General features: G+C 43.4%; 1 protein-coding gene across 3 annotated transcripts in view; it reads left to right on the top strand.

The window, feature by feature from the left end:
- LOC142589818 (uncharacterized) overlaps positions 1-19941 on the top strand; it is a 33620-nt gene extending 13679 nt beyond the window's left edge. The window contains exons 2-9 of one of the 3 annotated variants that reach the window (XR_012829975.1): positions 1677-1783; positions 8041-8166; positions 13326-13551; positions 14844-14973; positions 15548-15688; positions 17192-17265; positions 18260-18290; positions 19843-19941. Coding sequence is in view for 2 of the 3 variants with exons in the window: in XM_075701398.1 (XP_075557513.1) it covers positions 13345-13551; positions 14844-14973; positions 15548-15688; positions 16426-16508 (561 nt within the window). In the remaining variant the exon portion in view is untranslated. The other 2 variants (XM_075701399.1, XM_075701398.1) reach the window with 2 other exon arrangements.
- Positions 19942-20147: the final 206 nt, after the last annotated feature.

Raw genomic sequence — 20147 nt, 5'->3', positions numbered from 1 at the left:
CATACTCATACTGACTCATGACTCATATTGACTCATATGACATGATGGTAATAATTATATTTTTGACCAATTGTTATGTGTGTAAATCTCGAAGTTGGTGAGAAGCGCTGGTGTGCAATGAATAATGCTGGTGAAAGGCCAGCCTTGTATTTTAGGATGGACACTAAAAAGCAAATTAATTTGAGCTTTATTGGTGAATAACCTTTCTGCAAAAACAAGAGCCAGTGATAAACACTCGCAAAATACGAAACACAGGTGGTGACGCTTACTTGGAAGTTTCTGTACAACTTGCCGCGACGTCAGGGATTTTGACAGCCTTTCCTCATGTCCTGTTATTTATCTATCGGTCGATGTTGATGGCAGGGATTTAGAAAGGAGCCAAGGACTGGACATGTCAAGTTTCTAGGGCTCATGAAAACCCCCATGCAGGAACATGCTTAAGGAATTCGTGGCTTAACGCTCGTGTATTGGCAAATAGCAAGCAGCTATTAGCAACTACTACTTTATTATTAGACTGTTGTTTTCCTAGTAATAAAAATATCTTATTTCGCTAATACCTCGAACTAACATGCTTTAACTAAAGTTGAAGGACTAAGCTTCACCTTTAGGAGTGGAATGCTGTATCATTCAAAGAACCCTGACTGCTTTTCTCACGTTTCCTGGCAATAGCAGCTTATGCAACCATAATGTTTACCATGAAACGATGGTGGCGAACGCTATGCACGAAGGCAAGTGTGCAAGCTTTCTGGTGGAAACGCGACCTCTTGTGTGAGCTGCAGATGCATGGAAGCTAGTGCCATCTAGGGTTGCAAGGAACCGAGCACAGCGTGCCGCTCTATGAATGGTAGAAGCACTGGAAACTGTTTTCCACATAACAGAATTATGTTTTCTGGTATATTCAAATTACGTTTCGACGCTGTCTTGTCTCCTGGTTGTGTTTATGTTGCACGTCACTATATTCTGGTGCATCTTACTTTGAGGCAATTACCTCAGTAACACGTCTGCGTCACGCAGAAGGCCTGTGTGGTTGTGGTTCGGAATGATTGTTTGCTATACAATGTCGGACACAGAATGCCGACATCACATTTTATACGACACGGGGCCCTTAACACTTTCACGTTAAAACTCCTGCTCCCACATGACTGACTGCCTTGTGTGCCATTAGGCTATTACGAACATATTACGAACAAGCACTTTCTGCCAACTCACTAGGCCTTCGATGGACCATCTTTGCTGCATGTGAATGGACATGTACGTATAGGGCGAAAGTCGGTGTCTTCTCAGCAAGGAAAGCTTTATGAAAGTGCACATTTTTACTTTGAACAGCCGCATTGTGTTGTCACCCTACGTTGTACTCAAGCCCGCACTTTGAGGCGGCTGCCGCTATTAACCGTTGCTGTTCAGCTAAGGGGCCTAGTACAGAAATGGTGAGTGCTCTAGTAGCTGTGCGAACTCATGCTAGTTCATGTGAATGCACCAGCATACGATAGTGCATGCAGTACAAGAGCTTTCGAATGCACTATTATTTATTCAAGTTTGCTCAAACTCATGCAGCGTCTCTCTCGCATGGTGACTTAAATAGCGATTAAATAATAGGCATTGCGTCCAAACGAGCAGTGCTATATCACCGGTGGCGTTAATGGCACATACTTCATTGTTGTCCTTTTTTAACGCAGATTATTCCAGTGACAGAGATGCACAAAGCACAACACCGGCTGTGGCGATCGGTTGCGTGCAGCACGATCGTATGTTTTCCTGTTGGCCCTTTCTCCTAATACCTTAAGTAAGTTCAAATAGCAATTTTTTTTTAATATCCAATGTACCAGCTTGTGTTGTCTAACGTAAACTGTTAGAAAAGTAGTGATGCTGTCTTTAGGATACTGGTTTACTTTTTGAAACAATTTCTTAAAGGGACCCTGAAACGATTTCGACAGATTTTTTATAAACGGACCAAGTCGTTAGAGTAGGTCCTTCGGATCATTGACTGCCCAGAGTGCATCATTGATAATTTTCCACTTTTATGGTCAACAAATGATGTTCGTAATAGTTGGAATGTTAGTTAATTTGTTTCTATAAAGCTTGCAAGAGAAAAAGAATGCACAAGAATTTCTCACTGCAATTAAGCACTTCCCACACACAGCAAGCGTCGTGTGCTTGTTACATGCTCCATTTTGACGAGAGCTCCTTGGTCAGTCGGTCTGTCTTTTCGTGAGCACAATGATTCGACATTGTTGCATTGTGGACTGCAAACTTAGCAACTGGCAATATGTCAAGGTGTGACATCGTAGCGCAGAGCTCAACCACAGACAGTAGCAGTAACAATGTATTCTTCTTTGCTGCTGGTGTAAATTTTCGCAGAAGTTAATTGTTCACACGTTGTTTTTGTAACTGTTTAAAATGTTTTACACTTGGTTAGAGCAATATTAGCTCCTGTGTTAAGCTCTGCGCTAACGGGTGGCTGGACCGTGGAGACCCATCAGGCAGCTCACGTATGTCTATGCTAAGGTTCCTTCATCAGCTTGAGTTTATGCTTCCACTGTTCCGTCGAAATGCCCAGCTAGCCTGTGGTTACCGGAATACCAGACACGTCCTGCGCTACGACAGAATGCTCACAACGCACGCTGTTTCGATAGCTCTCACTTGGGATTGACTGCCAAGCAGCTGGCAGAGAGTTTAGGGAGGCTTCGTGCACGCGCTCCTAGAGAACCACAAGTTGACAACACGATGTGCCATGACGCAGAGCCAGTGAAGGCGGTGCTTAGCCCCGATCACTAGGCGAACGAAATGCATGGCTATGAAGGAGGGTAACTTGTAATCATACGTAACTCTTAATATGAGACGTTTCGCACAAATTGTGGTGTGAATGATATGTTTAACTGTACCCTACACATCTACAAAATTTGTCCGAACTGTTTCAGGGGCCCTTAAGGGAAATAAATTAATCAAAATACTTGTTGATGACTATAAGCCAGCCATAGACTTCCGAAGCTGCACTGCATTACCGTGACACTTCCTTCGGGTTTATGCACTTCTTCAGTTGCTCTGAATATATTGCTTGTTTAATTGCTGCCATATTTGTGCATACTTTCATGAATTATGCTGCCTTTCTTTTTCGTGTTTTTTTTGGTCACATTGCCTACCTAGCTTGTGCTGGTTATTCTCACATGTGCACATGCGTTAGCTTTTGTGCTCTCGTATCTTGATTATGCAAACTTTATTTACATCGCACTTCCGATGCTTATCAACAAATTGTAGGACATTCTAGTCGGCGATTCCACGGCCAACGCCGTGCTAAGCCTACATTCGTGTCGTTGTCCAGCAGATGCATTGTGGGTCTCTGTGGACACACTAAGAATCCAGCTGGTGCTCCTCATCTTGTAGGCAAGTCCAGTTGCATGCATAATAAAATGCTCAGATACCTCGTCATGTAAAACCTCATTGAGGTGCACTTAATCTAAAAAGCAAGATGAGCAGTACCGTATGAGGTGGTACCCTAATAAGCCTTGTTTGCAAATGAGTGTGCCAGAATAGTCTTTGACGTATTCTGTGTAGAAGGAAATTGCTTTGCTATATGGGCTAGACAATTATTAAAAACTTGTTCCGATGACGGGAATCCTTTATTTTGGATAACCGGATATCTTGCAATGTGTGCATAAGGTACAGTATATTAAATGTGGTGGTAAAGTATGTGTTCTAATGAGAAAAATAAAATCGAGCCACCCACTGTGTGAGTGCAAAAAAAGAACATTGCGTTCTCAGGGGCCCCACATCGTGCACGATATGCTTCACTTATTTCAAATACAGGTACCCCAAAAAGACTTAAACCAGCACGAGTGGCTCTTGTGTCGAGATTGCTGAGGTCAAATCAAATCAAAAGGGAATTTTTTTACACAAATGATATGAAAAGTGCGTACAAAAATATTTGGTCCCATAGCTTAAAGCGGCGAGTGATGGGTAAAAAAATATTGTATTGCAATAACTAGCAGTCTTATACAAACAAAATAGCAAAAGTATCATACATAAGCGGTAAATACTATAAATAATCACAGAACTGTGCTAAAAACAAACAAAACAAAAAACAAAACTCATGAACGTTCTTGGTAACATAAGAAATTGCATTTGCTTGTAATGTCAAGATTTCTTGAGAGTTTTATTTCAAGAGGCAAATTGGTTCCACAGCTTAACACCAGAGGATTGAAATATCTTTTGCCATACACATGCAAACATAAAGGGAGATTAAGATTACCGTTGCGTGCATGCAGTGAAAATGGCACAAGGCAGAGGTGTGTTCTTGTTTATTATTTTATTTACTAAGCAGGAAATCTTGGTAGTCTCATGTATGTCAGTAAACGGCAGTATACGCAGCCTCTGAAATAAGAGTATTTGTGGGATGGTATTCGCACGAATAGCTCGTTTTTGTAATAAGAGTAAGGTATGTTATGTGCGTATGTCCTCACGACTCTCAACAATAGCTAAGGTGGTGGTGAGATAGGCTAAAATAAATGTTCGTAGCAATGTCAAATCAAAGTATTGATGTGCTAGTATGAGAGTGTGACAGTTTAATGAGAACTTTTTGCAAACGGTATTGATTTGGTCTCTCCAGTTAAGGTTACTGCCAACTATAATGCTTAGATACTCAATGGTTACTAGATACTCAATACTCATACAATGGTTGGATTGTTTAATGATAAACTCTGAACCACGTTTCAATTAGTATATCATTAAACAATCCAACCATTGAATGAGTATTGAGTATCTAGTAACCATAGAGTATCTAGGCATTATATTTGGCAGTAACCTTAACTGGAGAGACCAAATCAATACCGCTTGCAAATAACATATTTTGTTTTATTGGCATTTAAGAATAGTTGATTTTCACGAAACCATATTGAAACAGCTAGTAGTAGTTCATTGGATGCTGTATATTGTAAGGTTTCAAGTGAACTACCTGTGAATAAAATTACAGTATCGTCCACTTACATTAAGGCTTTAGATGATTGTAGAAATCATAAATTGATAGAGCGAATAAAATAGGACCCAATACGGATCCTTGCGGTATACACATGTGACATTCCTAGATTTGGATAAAAAAACCATCAATTAGTTATACAATTGTTATACAACTTTAGCCATTTTCAATACATCTGGATAGGAATTCGCATTTAATGAATGGTTAAATAGATTAGATGAAAAATTGGAGCACTCGAAATATCTGGATTGTCTTTTAGTACCCTAGCTTGTATACCATCTATTCCTGTGACAAAGTGGAGCACTTGAAATATCTGGATTGTCTTTTACTACCCTACCTTGTATACCATCTATTCCTGTGGCTTTGTTTAACTGTAGATTTTTTATAGCAGACGTCACCAGCTCTTCTGTTATGGCCTGAAAGCTAAATCTGTTTTCACTTTTTTCAACATACATGCTGGGCCGTGCAGTACTAAATTGTTTCGTAATGTTTTCGCCAATCGTGGCGAAGTAATCATTAAAATCATTTTTAAGGCTATTTGTGACATTGTCGGGGAGAATTTTCTTTTTTTGTCGAGCCCTGTCACTTCTCTATTTGCCTTGTTTGTTTTGTGTCGCAACGGGCATTGAGACGTGCACAATATGCCCCTTTTAAATTTAGGCATTAGCCCAATTCAGCCTTGTAATAATCATTTGTTTTGTTTAACTTCATCTTATTGTAATAATAATTTTTTTTTCTTCAGTAGTGCTAGAATAGGTTGTGTTATCCAAGGACATATGGCGTGATCATACCTATGCCGTGTGCACGAATACGGTGACTCCTTTATTGCATTCGTGATACTGCAAATAATGTTATCACATTCTACTTCCACGTCATCGTTAAACAGCGTTTCGAACATGTGTTGCAAGAGGGTGTGTACTTGCGAATAATTAACGCGTGTGTGATATCTCGGGAGCAACTTTTCTCTTTTACGAGTATAATGTAAATATTATTGTGGCATGAAAAGAAAAGTCGAGGGGTGATCAGCAATTGCAAAATCATAAACACCAGCTTCTACATTAGTATCAAGACTGTGCAGCATGTGATCAATAAGTGTCGTAGAATTTTCAGAGAAATGTGTTTGTTCAGTTATAACATTTCTAAGATAAAATGATTGTAGGAGGAACAAGTAATCATGGCACTGATCCTTTAGCAGATCTATATTGAAGTCACTACTGATTATCTGGGAATGCGAGGTTACACATTGAATCAGCACACCTTCCATGACTGATCTGAAGTCATCTAAGCTTCAGCTTGGGGGTCAATATGCTACACCAGCTATGACACCCCATTCAATTGTCGCAAATAGCGTTTCCACAGATTGTTAAATAGCGTTTCCACAGATTGTTGAGTGCTCGAGATATCATTTAGACGCTGGAAACAGCTCTCGGCTATGACATCATATGTCCAGGTATATCTTTAGTCATGTTTCTGTGATATCGTATTGAAATTAATGTTTAGTAAAGCAATGAAGGGGGCTAGTTGGTGAACGTTCATGGTTATATTGCGCTCAGTTTTACAAACTCAACATTAAGGAAGGACAGGACGTGGACGGGACGACGATGCGCTTCGTCCGTCCACGTCCTGTCCTTCCTTAATATCGTGTTTGTAAAACTGAGTGCAATATAACCATGAAATTAATGTTGTCACAAATAGATCATAGCTGGTCGAAATTTTTCTTTATGCTGCGGATATTACAATGGAACATTGATATGTTTTTGTTTGTGCCACGCCCTTTCAACCTCTGCGTTATTGTCTTGATGGGTTACTGTACTCTATCGAGGTCCTCTGCGCATGTCATGTGCAGAACCCTTGAATTTTCTGTCTTGCACATTTAACACTTTGCCGTCTGACACCCAGGTGAACTTCCAATTTTTTTTTGCTTTTTGCATTCAATGCTTTTGCCAAAAGTATCTTATTTGCTGGACAAAGGTGTTCATTCACAAACACTGGTTAGCTATTCTTGAATCCCAAGGTGGACGTGTTCAGCCTCTGATTTTTTGCCGCTCTCAGAACCTGATCCCTCACTTTGCGAGAGTGGAATCTTACTATGATGATTGGTTTCTCTTTGTCCTTCGACAAAGTCAAGTTGTTGTTTTTTATTTCCCTATTGTCGTCCTTAACTTCGGTTATTTCGCTCTTTAGTGTTTTTGCATTTCAGCTCAAAATGCCTCGACGCTTTCATTGATTAAGTTCATTGCTTGTTTTACAGGGTCCAGCTCAGTTATCAAGCTCATTAGGTCTTCTTCGTTTCATATTTCTCATTAAGTCTACTAGTCAAGTCTACCAAAGCCTTAGCAAGTTCTTTAACGGTCGTAGGAGCCTTTCACTCATATTGCACACACAGTAGGGAGCAGTCCGGCAGCCTAAGTACTAATGATTACTTAAGTAACGATATAAATAGAATGTACCTGCACAAAATAAGTACTTCATTAAAGGCCATTCGATTGTTGTGGCTGCCTGGACTGCTCCTGTGTGATGCCACTCCCAGTCAAGGAACCACTTAAGCACCCGGGTGGTGACGTCAGGACTCATGAGGAAGCGCAGAAGCATATATTGGTCCGGCGCGTTCTTTCCAATGGTCAGTTGGATGGCCCTCCTGTCACTGCGTGACCTGGCAGAGTGACTAGGCATAGGCGCTTGATGTAAAACGGCAACGGGTGCTGTGCACAGAATAAGTACTTCGTTAAAGGCCGTTCGATTGTTGTGGCTGCCTGTACTGCTCCTGTGTGATCTTACCATAAAAGCCAGAAACCTGAGGATGATTGTTGGTTGTGTCCTCGTACCCCTAAAGGTATGCAGGAAGGGGAGCTTATAGTTGCTAGCTGCTTGCGACTTCATGAAATTGAAAACCTTTCTTCGCAATCACTGGATTACATAAGAGTAATTACTAGCTAGCGTCCTTCTGTTTTCGCTTTATGTTGTGTCATGAGATTTAAATGTTGCTTGAAATGGCGTGTAATTTTCTCGAACGACTAGACAGACTTGGAACTTGATGCATAATAAGGAAGCATACTTTGTTTTCTTTCCAGGTCATCACCACTCGTTCATGGGGTTTATGCACTGTTCTGTATTGGACGCCCAAACGGCATCTTTCCTGCATCTTCTACAAATGGCTTTTTCTTGGCGGTGGGCAATGCGTCTTTCGAACCGTATCGGTAAGTTCACAAAAAACATCTCTGACATACCCTAAGCGCATGGCTTCGGACGGTACGCCCACTAACAGTGTTATGTTCTGATGCCCTGAGGGACGGCAATGACGCGGAAAAGCTTGTCAATTTTTATGTAACAGATGGCGCCACAGCAGTTAGCATCCGTTAGCACTGCACTGAAGGTTTTGCTTCAGAGCATGCATGAACCCAGCACTGCAGTCACATGGCGCCACTTGCTAGGGGAAAAGAGGCACAGAGCAAATTTAGCCGGCGCAAATAAGAGGATGCAAGAACACATACACAGGACCTGCGCTGTATATATCTGTTTAATTGTTTGGGCGTTTGTTTGTATATATGTGTTTGTGTTGTATTTATGTGTTTGCAGTTTCTATGGTTTGTGTTCTTGTGTCCTTGTTATATAAGTCGGTTAAATACGCAGTATGTCCCGAATTGAAGTACTCCTCTTTGAAAATGAACCCTTCACATTAGTGGCTCTCTCTAGGCCTAGCAGTATTAAAACAGCCTATCTCTATAGACTAAGAGAACTAATTTAGCAATTTTGTTGCTCGTGACCAAGAAAAAGAATTCGGGTAAATTAGGATCACAGCAGGCAGCTTCGGCAATAGCCCTGTTTATGTGAATGCAACAAGTGGCGCATCGCATCAGACCAAATTTCTAGCGCAACCCGTCCATGGAAACGAGACGCTAGGATATTGTGTAACATTAATGTACCAGACAGGTCTGGATTGAGGAGCAAGTCGACTTCGCAGTGCATGTAAACGCGATCGCATCACATGGGAATTTTGGAGAAGTGAATTTGATGCGGATTTGCTGCACTTTCCGGACGGCGAACTGGCTTGCCCCGGTATAGTACCGGAAGCACTGCTTTGCCTCCGATGTGCAACATCGTGTGCCGCCACTATCGCAACACGGGTAACGCACATGCATGCAAACCCTGGTGCATTGCATTAAATGCATGCAAACCCTGGTGCATCGCATTAAATGCATGCAAACCCTGGTGCATCGCATTAAATGCATGCAAACCTTGGTGCATCGCATTACTCCTGATGCGCTAGGAAATATTATGCAGCACTGTCGCATTCTTTCGCATTCATGTAAATACGGCTATCGTAATTATTTTTAATGCAAGCACTGCATACAAGGGAGCGTTGCCGGTAAACTTAAACGGAGCTGAGAAAACCCCGCGGATGTGCAGTCATGGCAGCCGGTACTGTAGCGGCTGAGCAGCCTGTAACAGTAGTCAGTAAAAGCGAACATTTACAATGTTCTTCACATACACTGGCAGAGGCCGTAAATGCAAATTCGGAGCTGCGTCATGAGGCTGCGCAGATATTCAGCATTTTCTCGGAGCTTGTGGTGTGTAAATTTGCGGTAGATTGAGAATGTTATTAGTTTTATTCAGTATCTTACTTTTTCTGGAAGGCCTGAGGGCTTAAAAATGCAGTCAAAGGCTCGTTGAGTATAGACAGCATAGTTAAATGCATGCTCAAGGTCGCAATATCCTTGGTTTAATTTTTTGGCAGGACAAATTTTGGTATCCAAAAGCTGAGGAGAAAAAAAAAAAAAAGCTTTCGAGAAAACGGCTGTTGAAGTTACATCTCCTTAGTACTCCAAAAGGCAACACATTTGTAGTCTTCGGTGTGTTTTGTGGTGTGGATCTTCTTGAACATATGGCCTCTTGTCTGGTGCGCTTTCATTCTCTTTTTTCTGCATGGCATTATTTAGTTCAGCTCTGTAGAAAGCACTGTGCCTGGGTTTCATACCTAGTGACGTGCAAAACTGTATGGTCATAAATAGTTTGTGTTGTACGTTCAGACTACCACATGATGGCTGTCTGCAGGGCAATTAGTGAAGCAGTTCTGTTATATTTGACCATGTTACTGAATGATCCGTCTCGGGCAGATGAGAAGAGGGCCTGTTACTGGAATGGGCGAATGGCTGTTGTGTATATAGTCTCAGGGGCAGTTATGTGGGCCTGAGCTCTTGGGTTTCAATTTCAAAGAAAAAAAAAAGGTGGCGGCAATTTTATATTAACAGAGATGTAACAGGTGCTCGAAATGCTAGTATGGAGGAGATTAGGATGTGTGGCCAGTTTGCCTATGCTAATTATTTTTGCTACAATTGAAGCTGAGTTAGCAGGAGTCTATTGCTGAGTAGCCTTTACGGAATCCTGCCTGGTCCTTTGGTTGACAGAAGCCTAAGGTGTTCCTGATTCTATTTGCGATTACCTGAGTAAATACTTTGTAGGCAATGGACAGTAAGCTTATCGGTCTATAATTTTTCAGGTCTTTGGCGTCCCCTTTCTTATGGATTAGGATTATGTTAGCGTTCTTCCAAGATTCCGGTACGCTCGAGGTCATTAGGCATTGTGTATACAGGGTGGCCAGTTTTTCTAGAACAATGTGCCCACCATCCTTCAACAAATCTGCTGTTACCTGATCCTCCCCAGCTGCCTTCCCCCTTTGCATAGCACCCAAAGCGTTCTTTACTTCCGGCGTTACTTGTGGGATTTCAAATTCCACTAGACTAGTCTCTCTTCCATTATCGTCGTGGGTGCCGCTGTTACTGTATGAAGCTCTATAGAACTCCTCAGCCACTTCAACTATCTCATCCATATTGGTAATGATATTGCCGGCTTTGTCTCTTAACGCAGACATCCGATTCTTGCCTATTCCTAGCTTCTTCACTGTTTTTAGGGTTCCTCCATTCCTGAGAGCGTCCTTAAGTCAGCTGTCTTACGCTTGATTAACTTCGAAAGTTCTGCCAGTTCTATTCTAGCTGTAGGATTAGAGGCTTTCATGCATTGGCGTTTCTTGATCAAGTCTTTCATCTCCTGCGATAGCTTAGTGGTATCCTGTCTAACGAAGTTACCACCGACTTCTGTTGCACACTCCTTAATGATGCCCATAAGATGTCGTTCATATCTTCAACACTAAGGTCCTCTTCCTGAGTTAAAGCCGGATACCTGTTCCGTAGCTTGATCCGGAATTCCTGTATTTTCCCTCTTACTGCTAACTCATTGATCGGCTTCAATGTACGATTTTCTTCAGTTCCCTCCTCAAGTCTAGGCTAATTCGAGTTCTCACCATCCTATGGTCACTGCAGCGCACCTTGCCGAGCACGTCCACATCTAGCGCAGAGTATGAAGTCTATTTCATTTCTAGTCTCGCCGTTCGGGCTCCTCCACGTCCACTTCGGCTATCCCGTTTGTGGAAGAAGGTATTCATTATCCTCATATTATTCTGTTTTGCAAAAATTTTCCCCTGCTATTCCTAGAGCCTATGCCATATTCCCCCACTGACTTTACTCCAGCTTGCTTCTTGCTATTTTGTTTTCGCTTTACCCATTGCCGATTCCACGTCCTCACGGAAGCTTTCGACTTCCTGATCATCATGACTGAATGTAGGGGCGTAGACCTGTACGATCTTCAATTTGTACCTCTTAAGTTTCACAAAAAGACCTGCCACCCTCTCGTTAATGCTATAGAATTCCTGGATGTTACCAGCTATATCCTTATTAATCAGGAATCCGACTCCGAGTTCTCATCTCTCCGCTAAGCCCCGGTAGCACAAGACATGCCCGTTTTTTGCCTTGTATCTGCTTTTGTCCTCTAACTTCACTCAGTCCTATTATATCCCATTTACTACCCTCTAATTCCTCCAATAACACTGCTAAACTCGCCTCACTATATAACATTCTAACATTAAACGTTGCCAGGTTCAGATTCCAATGGCGGCCCTTCCGGAGCAAGGGATTCTTAGCACCCTCTGCTGCGTCACAGGTCTGACCGCCATCGTGGTTACTTGTTTAACAGCTGCTGGGGACTGAGGTTGTTTTCATATGTTGTGGCCAAGTAGTGCACCAGGGTGGCCAATCCTGTTCTGGGGAGAGTGCGCTACCGGTTCTGGTCACTGGGATCAGGCTGCACTCCAGGCCCGTTTATGCCAATCTGAGCTCGGTTAAACTGCACAGATGGCACTCAACTGGTGAAACCTGGTAGTTCATGATGTGCACATGAGTGGTCATAAGTAGGTGCGGATGGTCGTGGCAAAGATATGCCGCATGCACGCATGCACGCACGTGCACACACACACACGCACACGCATGCACGCGCACGCACGCACGCACGCACACACACACACACACACACACACACACACACAAAGCTACTTGAAGCATGAACTGCTTTCTGCTCCTGTTGTTGGCTACCTTCAAGTGACCTTGAGCCAAAAGCCGGAGCCTTTAACTGGGCACTGAAGCGAGAACGTCAGGCAAGTTGTGAGAACAAAAAGAGATCATCTGGGCAACCCGTCAAGGCCACCTTACATACACTAGTTACCTCCCAAGGAAGTTACTATTCCTTCAGAGTTCTTCCAAGCTGTAACTTCCAGTACGCTGAAGTTTTATTTGTCATTTCCAACAGCGACATTCAAAAGGCAGATACAGAGCACTATGCGCTTGACTCTCGTGTTGGCGCTGAGAAAAAGTCGTGTGTGCCCTGTTCAGCGTCATGGTCCACAAGGTCCACGCCCGTACGGCTTGTCCGGCAGCATCCAAGCCAGTGGCGTGTGGCGCATCACGGATGGCTGTTTGACCGAGATGAGGCTTCTAATGAGGATCTGTGTGCGACAGGGAACTATTGCGACCATGTGGACGAATGTACACTATGGTGGGGTACGATGTGGTGGGATGTTCCGTTGCCAACATGCACACCCATTTTAAGATTGTGGCTAGTATCATCTCCAACCAATCCGTTTTTCCGGTAGCCATTTGATGCTTACAACTACTCTATATTACGGGAGAGCCATACATGAATGCTGCTCAAATTAGTGTTTTTCTTTAAGGTCCCTCTGAAGTACGACACATATGGCACAACACGGTGTGCGATATGACGTGCGAACGCGTGCGAAAGGGCTGTTCCAATAGGTGGAACACACGGAAAACTGTTGGGTCCTGTTGGCTACTAGTGGGACGTGGTGGTTGATAGCGAAGTGCACGTCGCACTTCATGTAGTGCGTGGAACTGTACCTTGTCTCCTCTTTGCTGCTTTACATAAAAGTATGGAATGACTGCTGCAAAATAGAGCTATTGTGGTTTGTCCTACAGATACAATTCCTCAGCAGTTTTTTTTTTTTTTTTTAAAGTGTGCCCCTCGCCATCTTTATGGGACGCTGCGTTTTGGTGTGCGCCCTGTACCAGTGGCAGCGGCTGTCCCGTATGCGGGCACACCGTACAAGAGGTCTCGTTGTCAGAAGTCAGCTATCAGCCAGAGAACCATACCAAGGTCAACCTGAAGACTACGCAGAAGATACCGATACCGCCTCCACCTTGACCTCTGGCACGGGCGTCCTCGAAGATGACGATCAGCTGGTAGGTCTTCAAAGCAATCTTTGCAACATTTTCAAGCGCAGCTTTTAGGAGCCCGTTCCTGCGTTGAACGCCGGCGTGCCTTGGCGGCGTAGCAGAGTGAACGAGCACAGCGAAAGATGAAAATATGGTGATAGCGAAGCCAGGGTAGCGAGGAAGAAAGCTGTTCGAGGAGGGTGCAGCTGAACAAGACCTTATGGACTAGTAGTTGTTAAACGAAAGCATGAAGACGACAGTGGGGGAAGGCACATTGAGATACCACCATAAGCCGCTACAGCCAGAACTACAGCCAGAAAGGTCGCCTTGCCCATAGCGCCCGCCGAAAGTTCTTCCCAGTGAAGGTTACGGTTCCAAGTTGCCGGGAAGCGGCAACTGTGTGGCCTGTTTATATATTGCCCCACGCACTGGTCTGTTCGGTGATCGGTACGATGTTCCATTATATTGCGACACGAATACACATGCAGAGCTGAGCTGAAATTTCGAATTAGGGAGTATGGGAGTCGTCGGCTTTTAGCCGCTGACGGTGTCGAGCTGTATTTCTTGAAGCACAGTAATATGCGCATGCAAGTGTAATGCGAAGACGAATCCTCGCATTATGCATGCGGACAGTTGTTTTTCATGCACCCCCTGTGTTTTGCGGCGAGGTAACTCCAAGTGACAGCCTAGAGAGCACTTCCATGCACAGGTTTCATTTACACCTTTTCTCATCGCAAATGCAAGCTGAGCCTGCTGTTTTATGCAACTTCTTACCTCAATTATTAGGATGTTACCCAGGGAACAAACTGTCACGCTCAAGGGTGCTATATTATTTATTGTATAGCTCCTTGTGGGAGCTCGAACACTTGCGAGTGAAATCTTGTAGACAAAAGCATTTCCAGCAGTACATTCCTTTTAAATTAACGCACTGCATGAAACAAAATGAAAATACTTTCTCTGCCAGGATCATCACTGGCCATGAACGGTGTAAGGCCCCTCAGTAACCGTCAAATACGTACTGGTCCAAGAGGCCATCAGAATTTACATCTACCAGAATAGCCATTGGTGCAAGGAATAAAAAATAAAAATAAAACAAAGCGGGCCAGCAATTGTGTCACTTGCATGTGTTGCAAAAAGCGGTCATCAAATGGATGGCACTAATTTTCTCTAAATGTAAAATAGTCAGATTCAGGAACTCTTTAGTTCGTATTCCAGCAGGTCTTGTCCTAAGCAGACAGTCTGAAGGCGTTTGTCTTGTTATGTGGCCATCATTTTTTCTTGATCGTAGCATGAAGTTCTGTTCGCTGTAATAAATGCAGGATCTAGCAGCTCACTCGGAGAGCTCTTTTGGTATCTACTGCTGGCGACCTGTTTGCCAAGACATGGCACCTTCGTGGCGCCATATTACGGGCGCCTTCTGGGCCTTCTCAGCAACACGCCATGAACTTGGTAAGTCTCTTCATCTTTGGAATAAGTAACCGTGTAGGTCAGAAACCTGCGCTCCCTGATAACGACACCCCATGAACTCGGTATGTCTCATCTTTGAAATAAGCAACCGTATACGTCAGAAACCTGCGCTCGTTATTCGTACGTTGTACTTGTCGTCCGACGTCACTATGTCGTACATGGCAGAGTACGACGAGCCATGGGCTTCAGCAGACTTGTGCGGGGACGAAGTGTTGCTTATCGCAAAACAATTAGGCTTGAGGGATTTATTTACAACGCGAGTGAAGAATTTTGATTTTAGCATGGAGAGAGTAACAGTGCGCGGGGTTGCTTACATATGTCATCAATGTGTGGAAAGTAAAAGTGGTCCTGGGACGTGTGGGTGGACGCCATTGTCTCCATCTTTTTTTCGCAGGACGACGTATATCATTGGCTTAGCAAGGCTATATGTCTCTGCGGTGTTCTTTGTGCAAAACTTCGCCAAATTCCTTGGACTGAATTCTTTGCACTTAGAATTCATGGCTTCAGGCTACAATCTGCTGGATGACATTGTTTCCTTTGCCTGGATCCTGTGCAGAGGCCAAGTACACGAATGACAACAATGTTGCGGCGCAGCCATGCATGTCGATTAGAGCATGCCGATTGGTCACGTGCGGTGCCGCTATGTCCTCGTCAGCCATTGTTGCATTCTTCAGAACCTTCCTCCTGCCACCAGAAGGTTAGGATGCCATGAATGGAGTGTTGATTGTGAGCTACTGACCTTAACCTATATATAGTGTTCCCACTCAAACGAGACAATATATTACCGTGAGTGCTTCATACTATATATTTTTTGTTGAGGGAGTAATTTTCCCTGAAAGAAAGTGCTTTCGACTAGCCGTCGAATGTTGAAAGGTTGATAAATATACGCTAACTGGCATATATTGAAGATGTGCTCCCGCTCTTGCTGTAAAATCTGACATGAACAAGGTATAAAAGGTTGACCGCTTTCTGAAGGGCACTAGAGATGTCTTTAACCTGCTGATCTGGAAAATTGACTTAGTGGAAGCAATCTTCAAAAACTGTCTGAATGTGGTACAGCCTTCATACTACGCAGCATTTTATTAGGTTACCAAATATGGCCGCGACACCTTCGTTTGAACACAAGGTACCTGGAACTTATCTGTCGCGTCAAGAAAATTTGACGCATGTAATTCGTTGGTAGCTCGAAGACATGTATCCAGCCACTCCTCGCCAACATTTCCAGGATGCCGCATTTTTGATCTCACTTACACACTGCTTGTCCAACGAGAGATGACGAATTTGGGCGTTCCATCTCTCTGCCCCGTGCGGGAGGCTGTGGCCAGTCAGAACCACCCACACACTTCCCCAGTTTGCCGCTTATCTAGCTCTACGCCGTAACCAGCCTGACAGGAGTTAACCTGACGACAGACCGATCTGTTTCTTTTCACCCAGTGGGAGTACAATTGACTAGAACCCGGTTCTCGCCATTTCAATGCATGCGCGAATACCGTGAGCGCATGGGTCAGCCCTGTTAAGACGACGACGTGGGGCTGAAGGGGTGGCACGAGGTGAGAGTATGGAGTGCTCAGTCAACGAGTGACCTACATGGCAGTGCCTAACAGAGAAAAGAAAACCCATGAGCTAGTTTACACCGAAGTTCATCAGTGATCCGTGAACGTGCAACTGTATAGCTGCAAGCCTTGCATTTCGTGCAAGGCTTGCAGCAATACAGTTGCACATTTACGGATCACTGATGAACTCTGTGAATGCTGTGAGCAGAACAGCAGACATCGTATATCATGAACTTTCTTCACTACCAGGAATGGCTGAAGCAGGTTCCTAAAATTTATATTAGAAGATACAATTGTAGCGAAGCAATGCTGTTCTTGTTTGGAACCTCGGAAGACTGCTTCTTGTATGATGTGTGGGGGGAACAAGCGAAGGGAAAATGGGGTCTTGTTGGAGTAGGACGTGCGCATATGGTTATGGTTTAACAGGATGTTTATTAAAAGCGCTGAAATTGTGTTTCAAAACATTTGTCAAATGCAGGGCCGTATGCATAGTCTGGAACAGCATTAAATTTTTTCTCGCAAGCTGACTGCAACCTAGTTCGGAGGTACTCAAGGGCTTCTATAATTGCCTTGGTGTCAGTTGTAGGCTTGCCTGGTGATTAACTCCGGAAACCAATGGTGTGTGTATATATATATATAATTTTAAGGCTTCATGTAAACCTGGCTTGGATATCGCTGCGTCATGTACAGCCATGGATTTCCTGTCATCGGACGACTATAGGCAAGTTGGCCTCCTGCATGGTACTTATTTCACCTGGCTATGCCTGTATATTTTATATAGGACCCTGAAATTTCTTAGAATGCAGGCAAAAAGTATGGACCCTGGAGAACATAGGTTTCCTCGCTGTTCGCATTTGCTACCCAAAACTACTGTGCCACATGTGAAATAAATGTAAGAGTATGCATTATGTAATTCATCAATAAATGGAATGGATTACTTAGGAATCTGAAAAGAATAGCATATCTTAATCTCTTAATCACCAAATGAGCAAAGGTACGCATTCCAAAACAATTCTTTCAAGGTCTAGTTGATAACATTGTGATTGGACCTCTTTTCGTGTAGTGCAAATTAACAGGACATAAAGAAACCAGAAACGTAATTCCAGTTTTTTTTGTCTTGCTCATTTCCATTCCCCAAGTTCAGTTTCCAAAGGTGACACGCATCTTCGATAACTTTTAGCAATTCTGATGGTGGCATGTGTGTGCAAAACGTTAATACGACACACCTGCACTCCTTATTACCTGGATTAAGCAGCCGAACTCCGTGACAGCACATGTACTCCTTTGTGACAAAATCCTACATGAGCAATTTAGGCTTCCTATAATGCTCCAAGACGTATTCGTCCTTTGCAATCGAACCGATGTGTGTTCTCGGATTACTGTGTACGATCGCATTGTTTCTGTACGTAACCTAAAAGCCGTGCATATCATATTGACCGCAAATGGAGGGGACAGTGGATGAGAACACAAAAATAACACCGCCTGTGTCGTTTTTATTTCTCTCCGCTTTCCCTGTCCATATTTGCGGTCAATATGATATGCAGTAAACACCAACTAGGTCAAACAGATGTTCTTCTAAAAGCCATGATTGCAATAAATTGGGGCATATAATGCAAGGGCGAATACTGTTCACTGTACCATAGTGTGCTAAGATTAATATTGGCAAAGCAACAGTAGATTAGTGGTTTCTGAAAACTAAATTCTTCATTTTGCAGGAATCTGCTGCTCGGTTTCGGATGTCAGAGGGTAAGGCAGCAATTAGTATATATTAAGTTACCTTTCGCCGATATAGAATCCACACAAAGATAGTGATACTGTGCGGTTATGCATGGTGCTTTGTTACACGTTAGTTACAGAAACAAGGCTGTTTATTCGTTATAATATCAAGGTGTCTACCAACAGAGAAAACAGGAATATTCTGGAAATACTTGAGGAAAACTCGGGATTTGTGCTTTTATCAGGGAAAATTAGCTGTAGCTTTATTGAAAGAACGAAAGTCATGTTAATGCTGGCTCCAGTAACAGCAGTTGCAACGAATCGCCATTGACACCGTGTCATCGGCACGAGGTATTGCCAGGGTAGTTAATGACAGATTTTCCAGACATCCGATTTTTCTAACATGCCCGATAATAACCCAACACTGAGATGTTGTGTATGGGCTGATAGGGAATTTGGAAATGTCTACTTGGTAGACACTCTGAATATCTGGTTCATTATATCGGGTATATAGTCGGCCTAATTTTAATTGGCAATTTCGAAGACAAAGGTGCTTCGTTATATCCATTCGTTCGTTGCATACCATTTTGTTATAACGAGGTTCGACTGTCCCATCCACGCTGGGAACTATACGATGGTGTGCCAAGTTTTCTTGCTAGTTACTGGTTATTTACGGTTACCCTGGACACCAATACTGTGCTCAAGCCGCTCACCTTCACATTGCCTTTGTGCAGGTGATGAAACGCTCGTAGTGGGCGGGCCAGCGTGGCCAGCGTGATAGGCGCCGTTGCCGGAAGCTTATCACTAGTGTTCGCCAGCATTTGCGAGATCCTGTATCAACCACTTCATTTGCTATCCTAAAGAAACTATAGAAGTTAGCTCGTTTCAAGCCTTGGAGTTTGCGGTGAGCTTGTAATCAAAAATGACTTAAGCATCAAAGCTAGTTGAACCCTTTTTTGTTTGTCTTGTTCGTGCTACTTTAACCACCGTATTCCGAGACACATCTTGAAGCCCATGCTTGACTTGATCTCGGTGATGCCTGGCGGGAATGTGCCTAGGACGCTAATTGCGTTTACTTCGGTGCGTTGACTAATGGTATACGGGCCACATACCTAAACTTGCCCCATGCTCTTGCTTGTGCTACATCATTGTTCCACGACGACGTACTGACCACAATCATGGCTACCATAACATAACGTAGCTGTTGCTTTTCTCAGCTCGTTCCACATTAATCCACACCATAAACCACTCTTCTATATAGACAAAATGAGACGCTGATTAAAAGACAAAACTGAGATCAGGTATGGGTTTAATAGGTCAATAATAGCACTACACATGGTCCTAATTCAGCAGCACCAAGATCAGGTATGGGTTTAATAGGTCAATAATAGCACTACACATGGTTCTAATTCAGTAGCACCAAGATCATGCACATGCAGGCTGTGCCTCTCAATCCATGCTGGCTCTAATCATACGGGAGTCGCAGAAGGACAGCCAGTGACAAATTTTTCTCGCATTTTTGCTCTGAAACTTTGCTGTTCACTGTGTGCTGTCCACCCACAAGAACGATGTGTCTGTGCAGACTGTACACCAACTAGAGCAGTCGTATTCTTTGAGCTGTGGCAGTTGTTCCCATGCATTGGCTGCGGACTCATCGCTACTTCTCTGCTGTCACCATCGGTTAGTATCTGCTACAGTGTACATCGATTTGCACGTTGCACGTTTCGAGGGTGTTTTTAACGTGAGGAATTGGAACTTCGAAAGTATTTTTTTATCAGGAACATTGTGCAACTGCTAATTGTTCCGTGTTTGTCGAAAGTAATAAAAATCTAATGTCAATTGTTCATATCTTGGCATCCGGATTATTTAATTGAATTCGTATTTCTT

This window comes from Dermacentor variabilis, chromosome 8, assembly GCF_050947875.1.
Source record: "Dermacentor variabilis isolate Ectoservices chromosome 8, ASM5094787v1, whole genome shotgun sequence".
Lineage (NCBI taxonomy): Eukaryota > Metazoa > Arthropoda > Arachnida > Ixodida > Ixodidae > Dermacentor > Dermacentor variabilis.
This window is presented reverse-complemented; position numbering and strand designations above follow the sequence as displayed.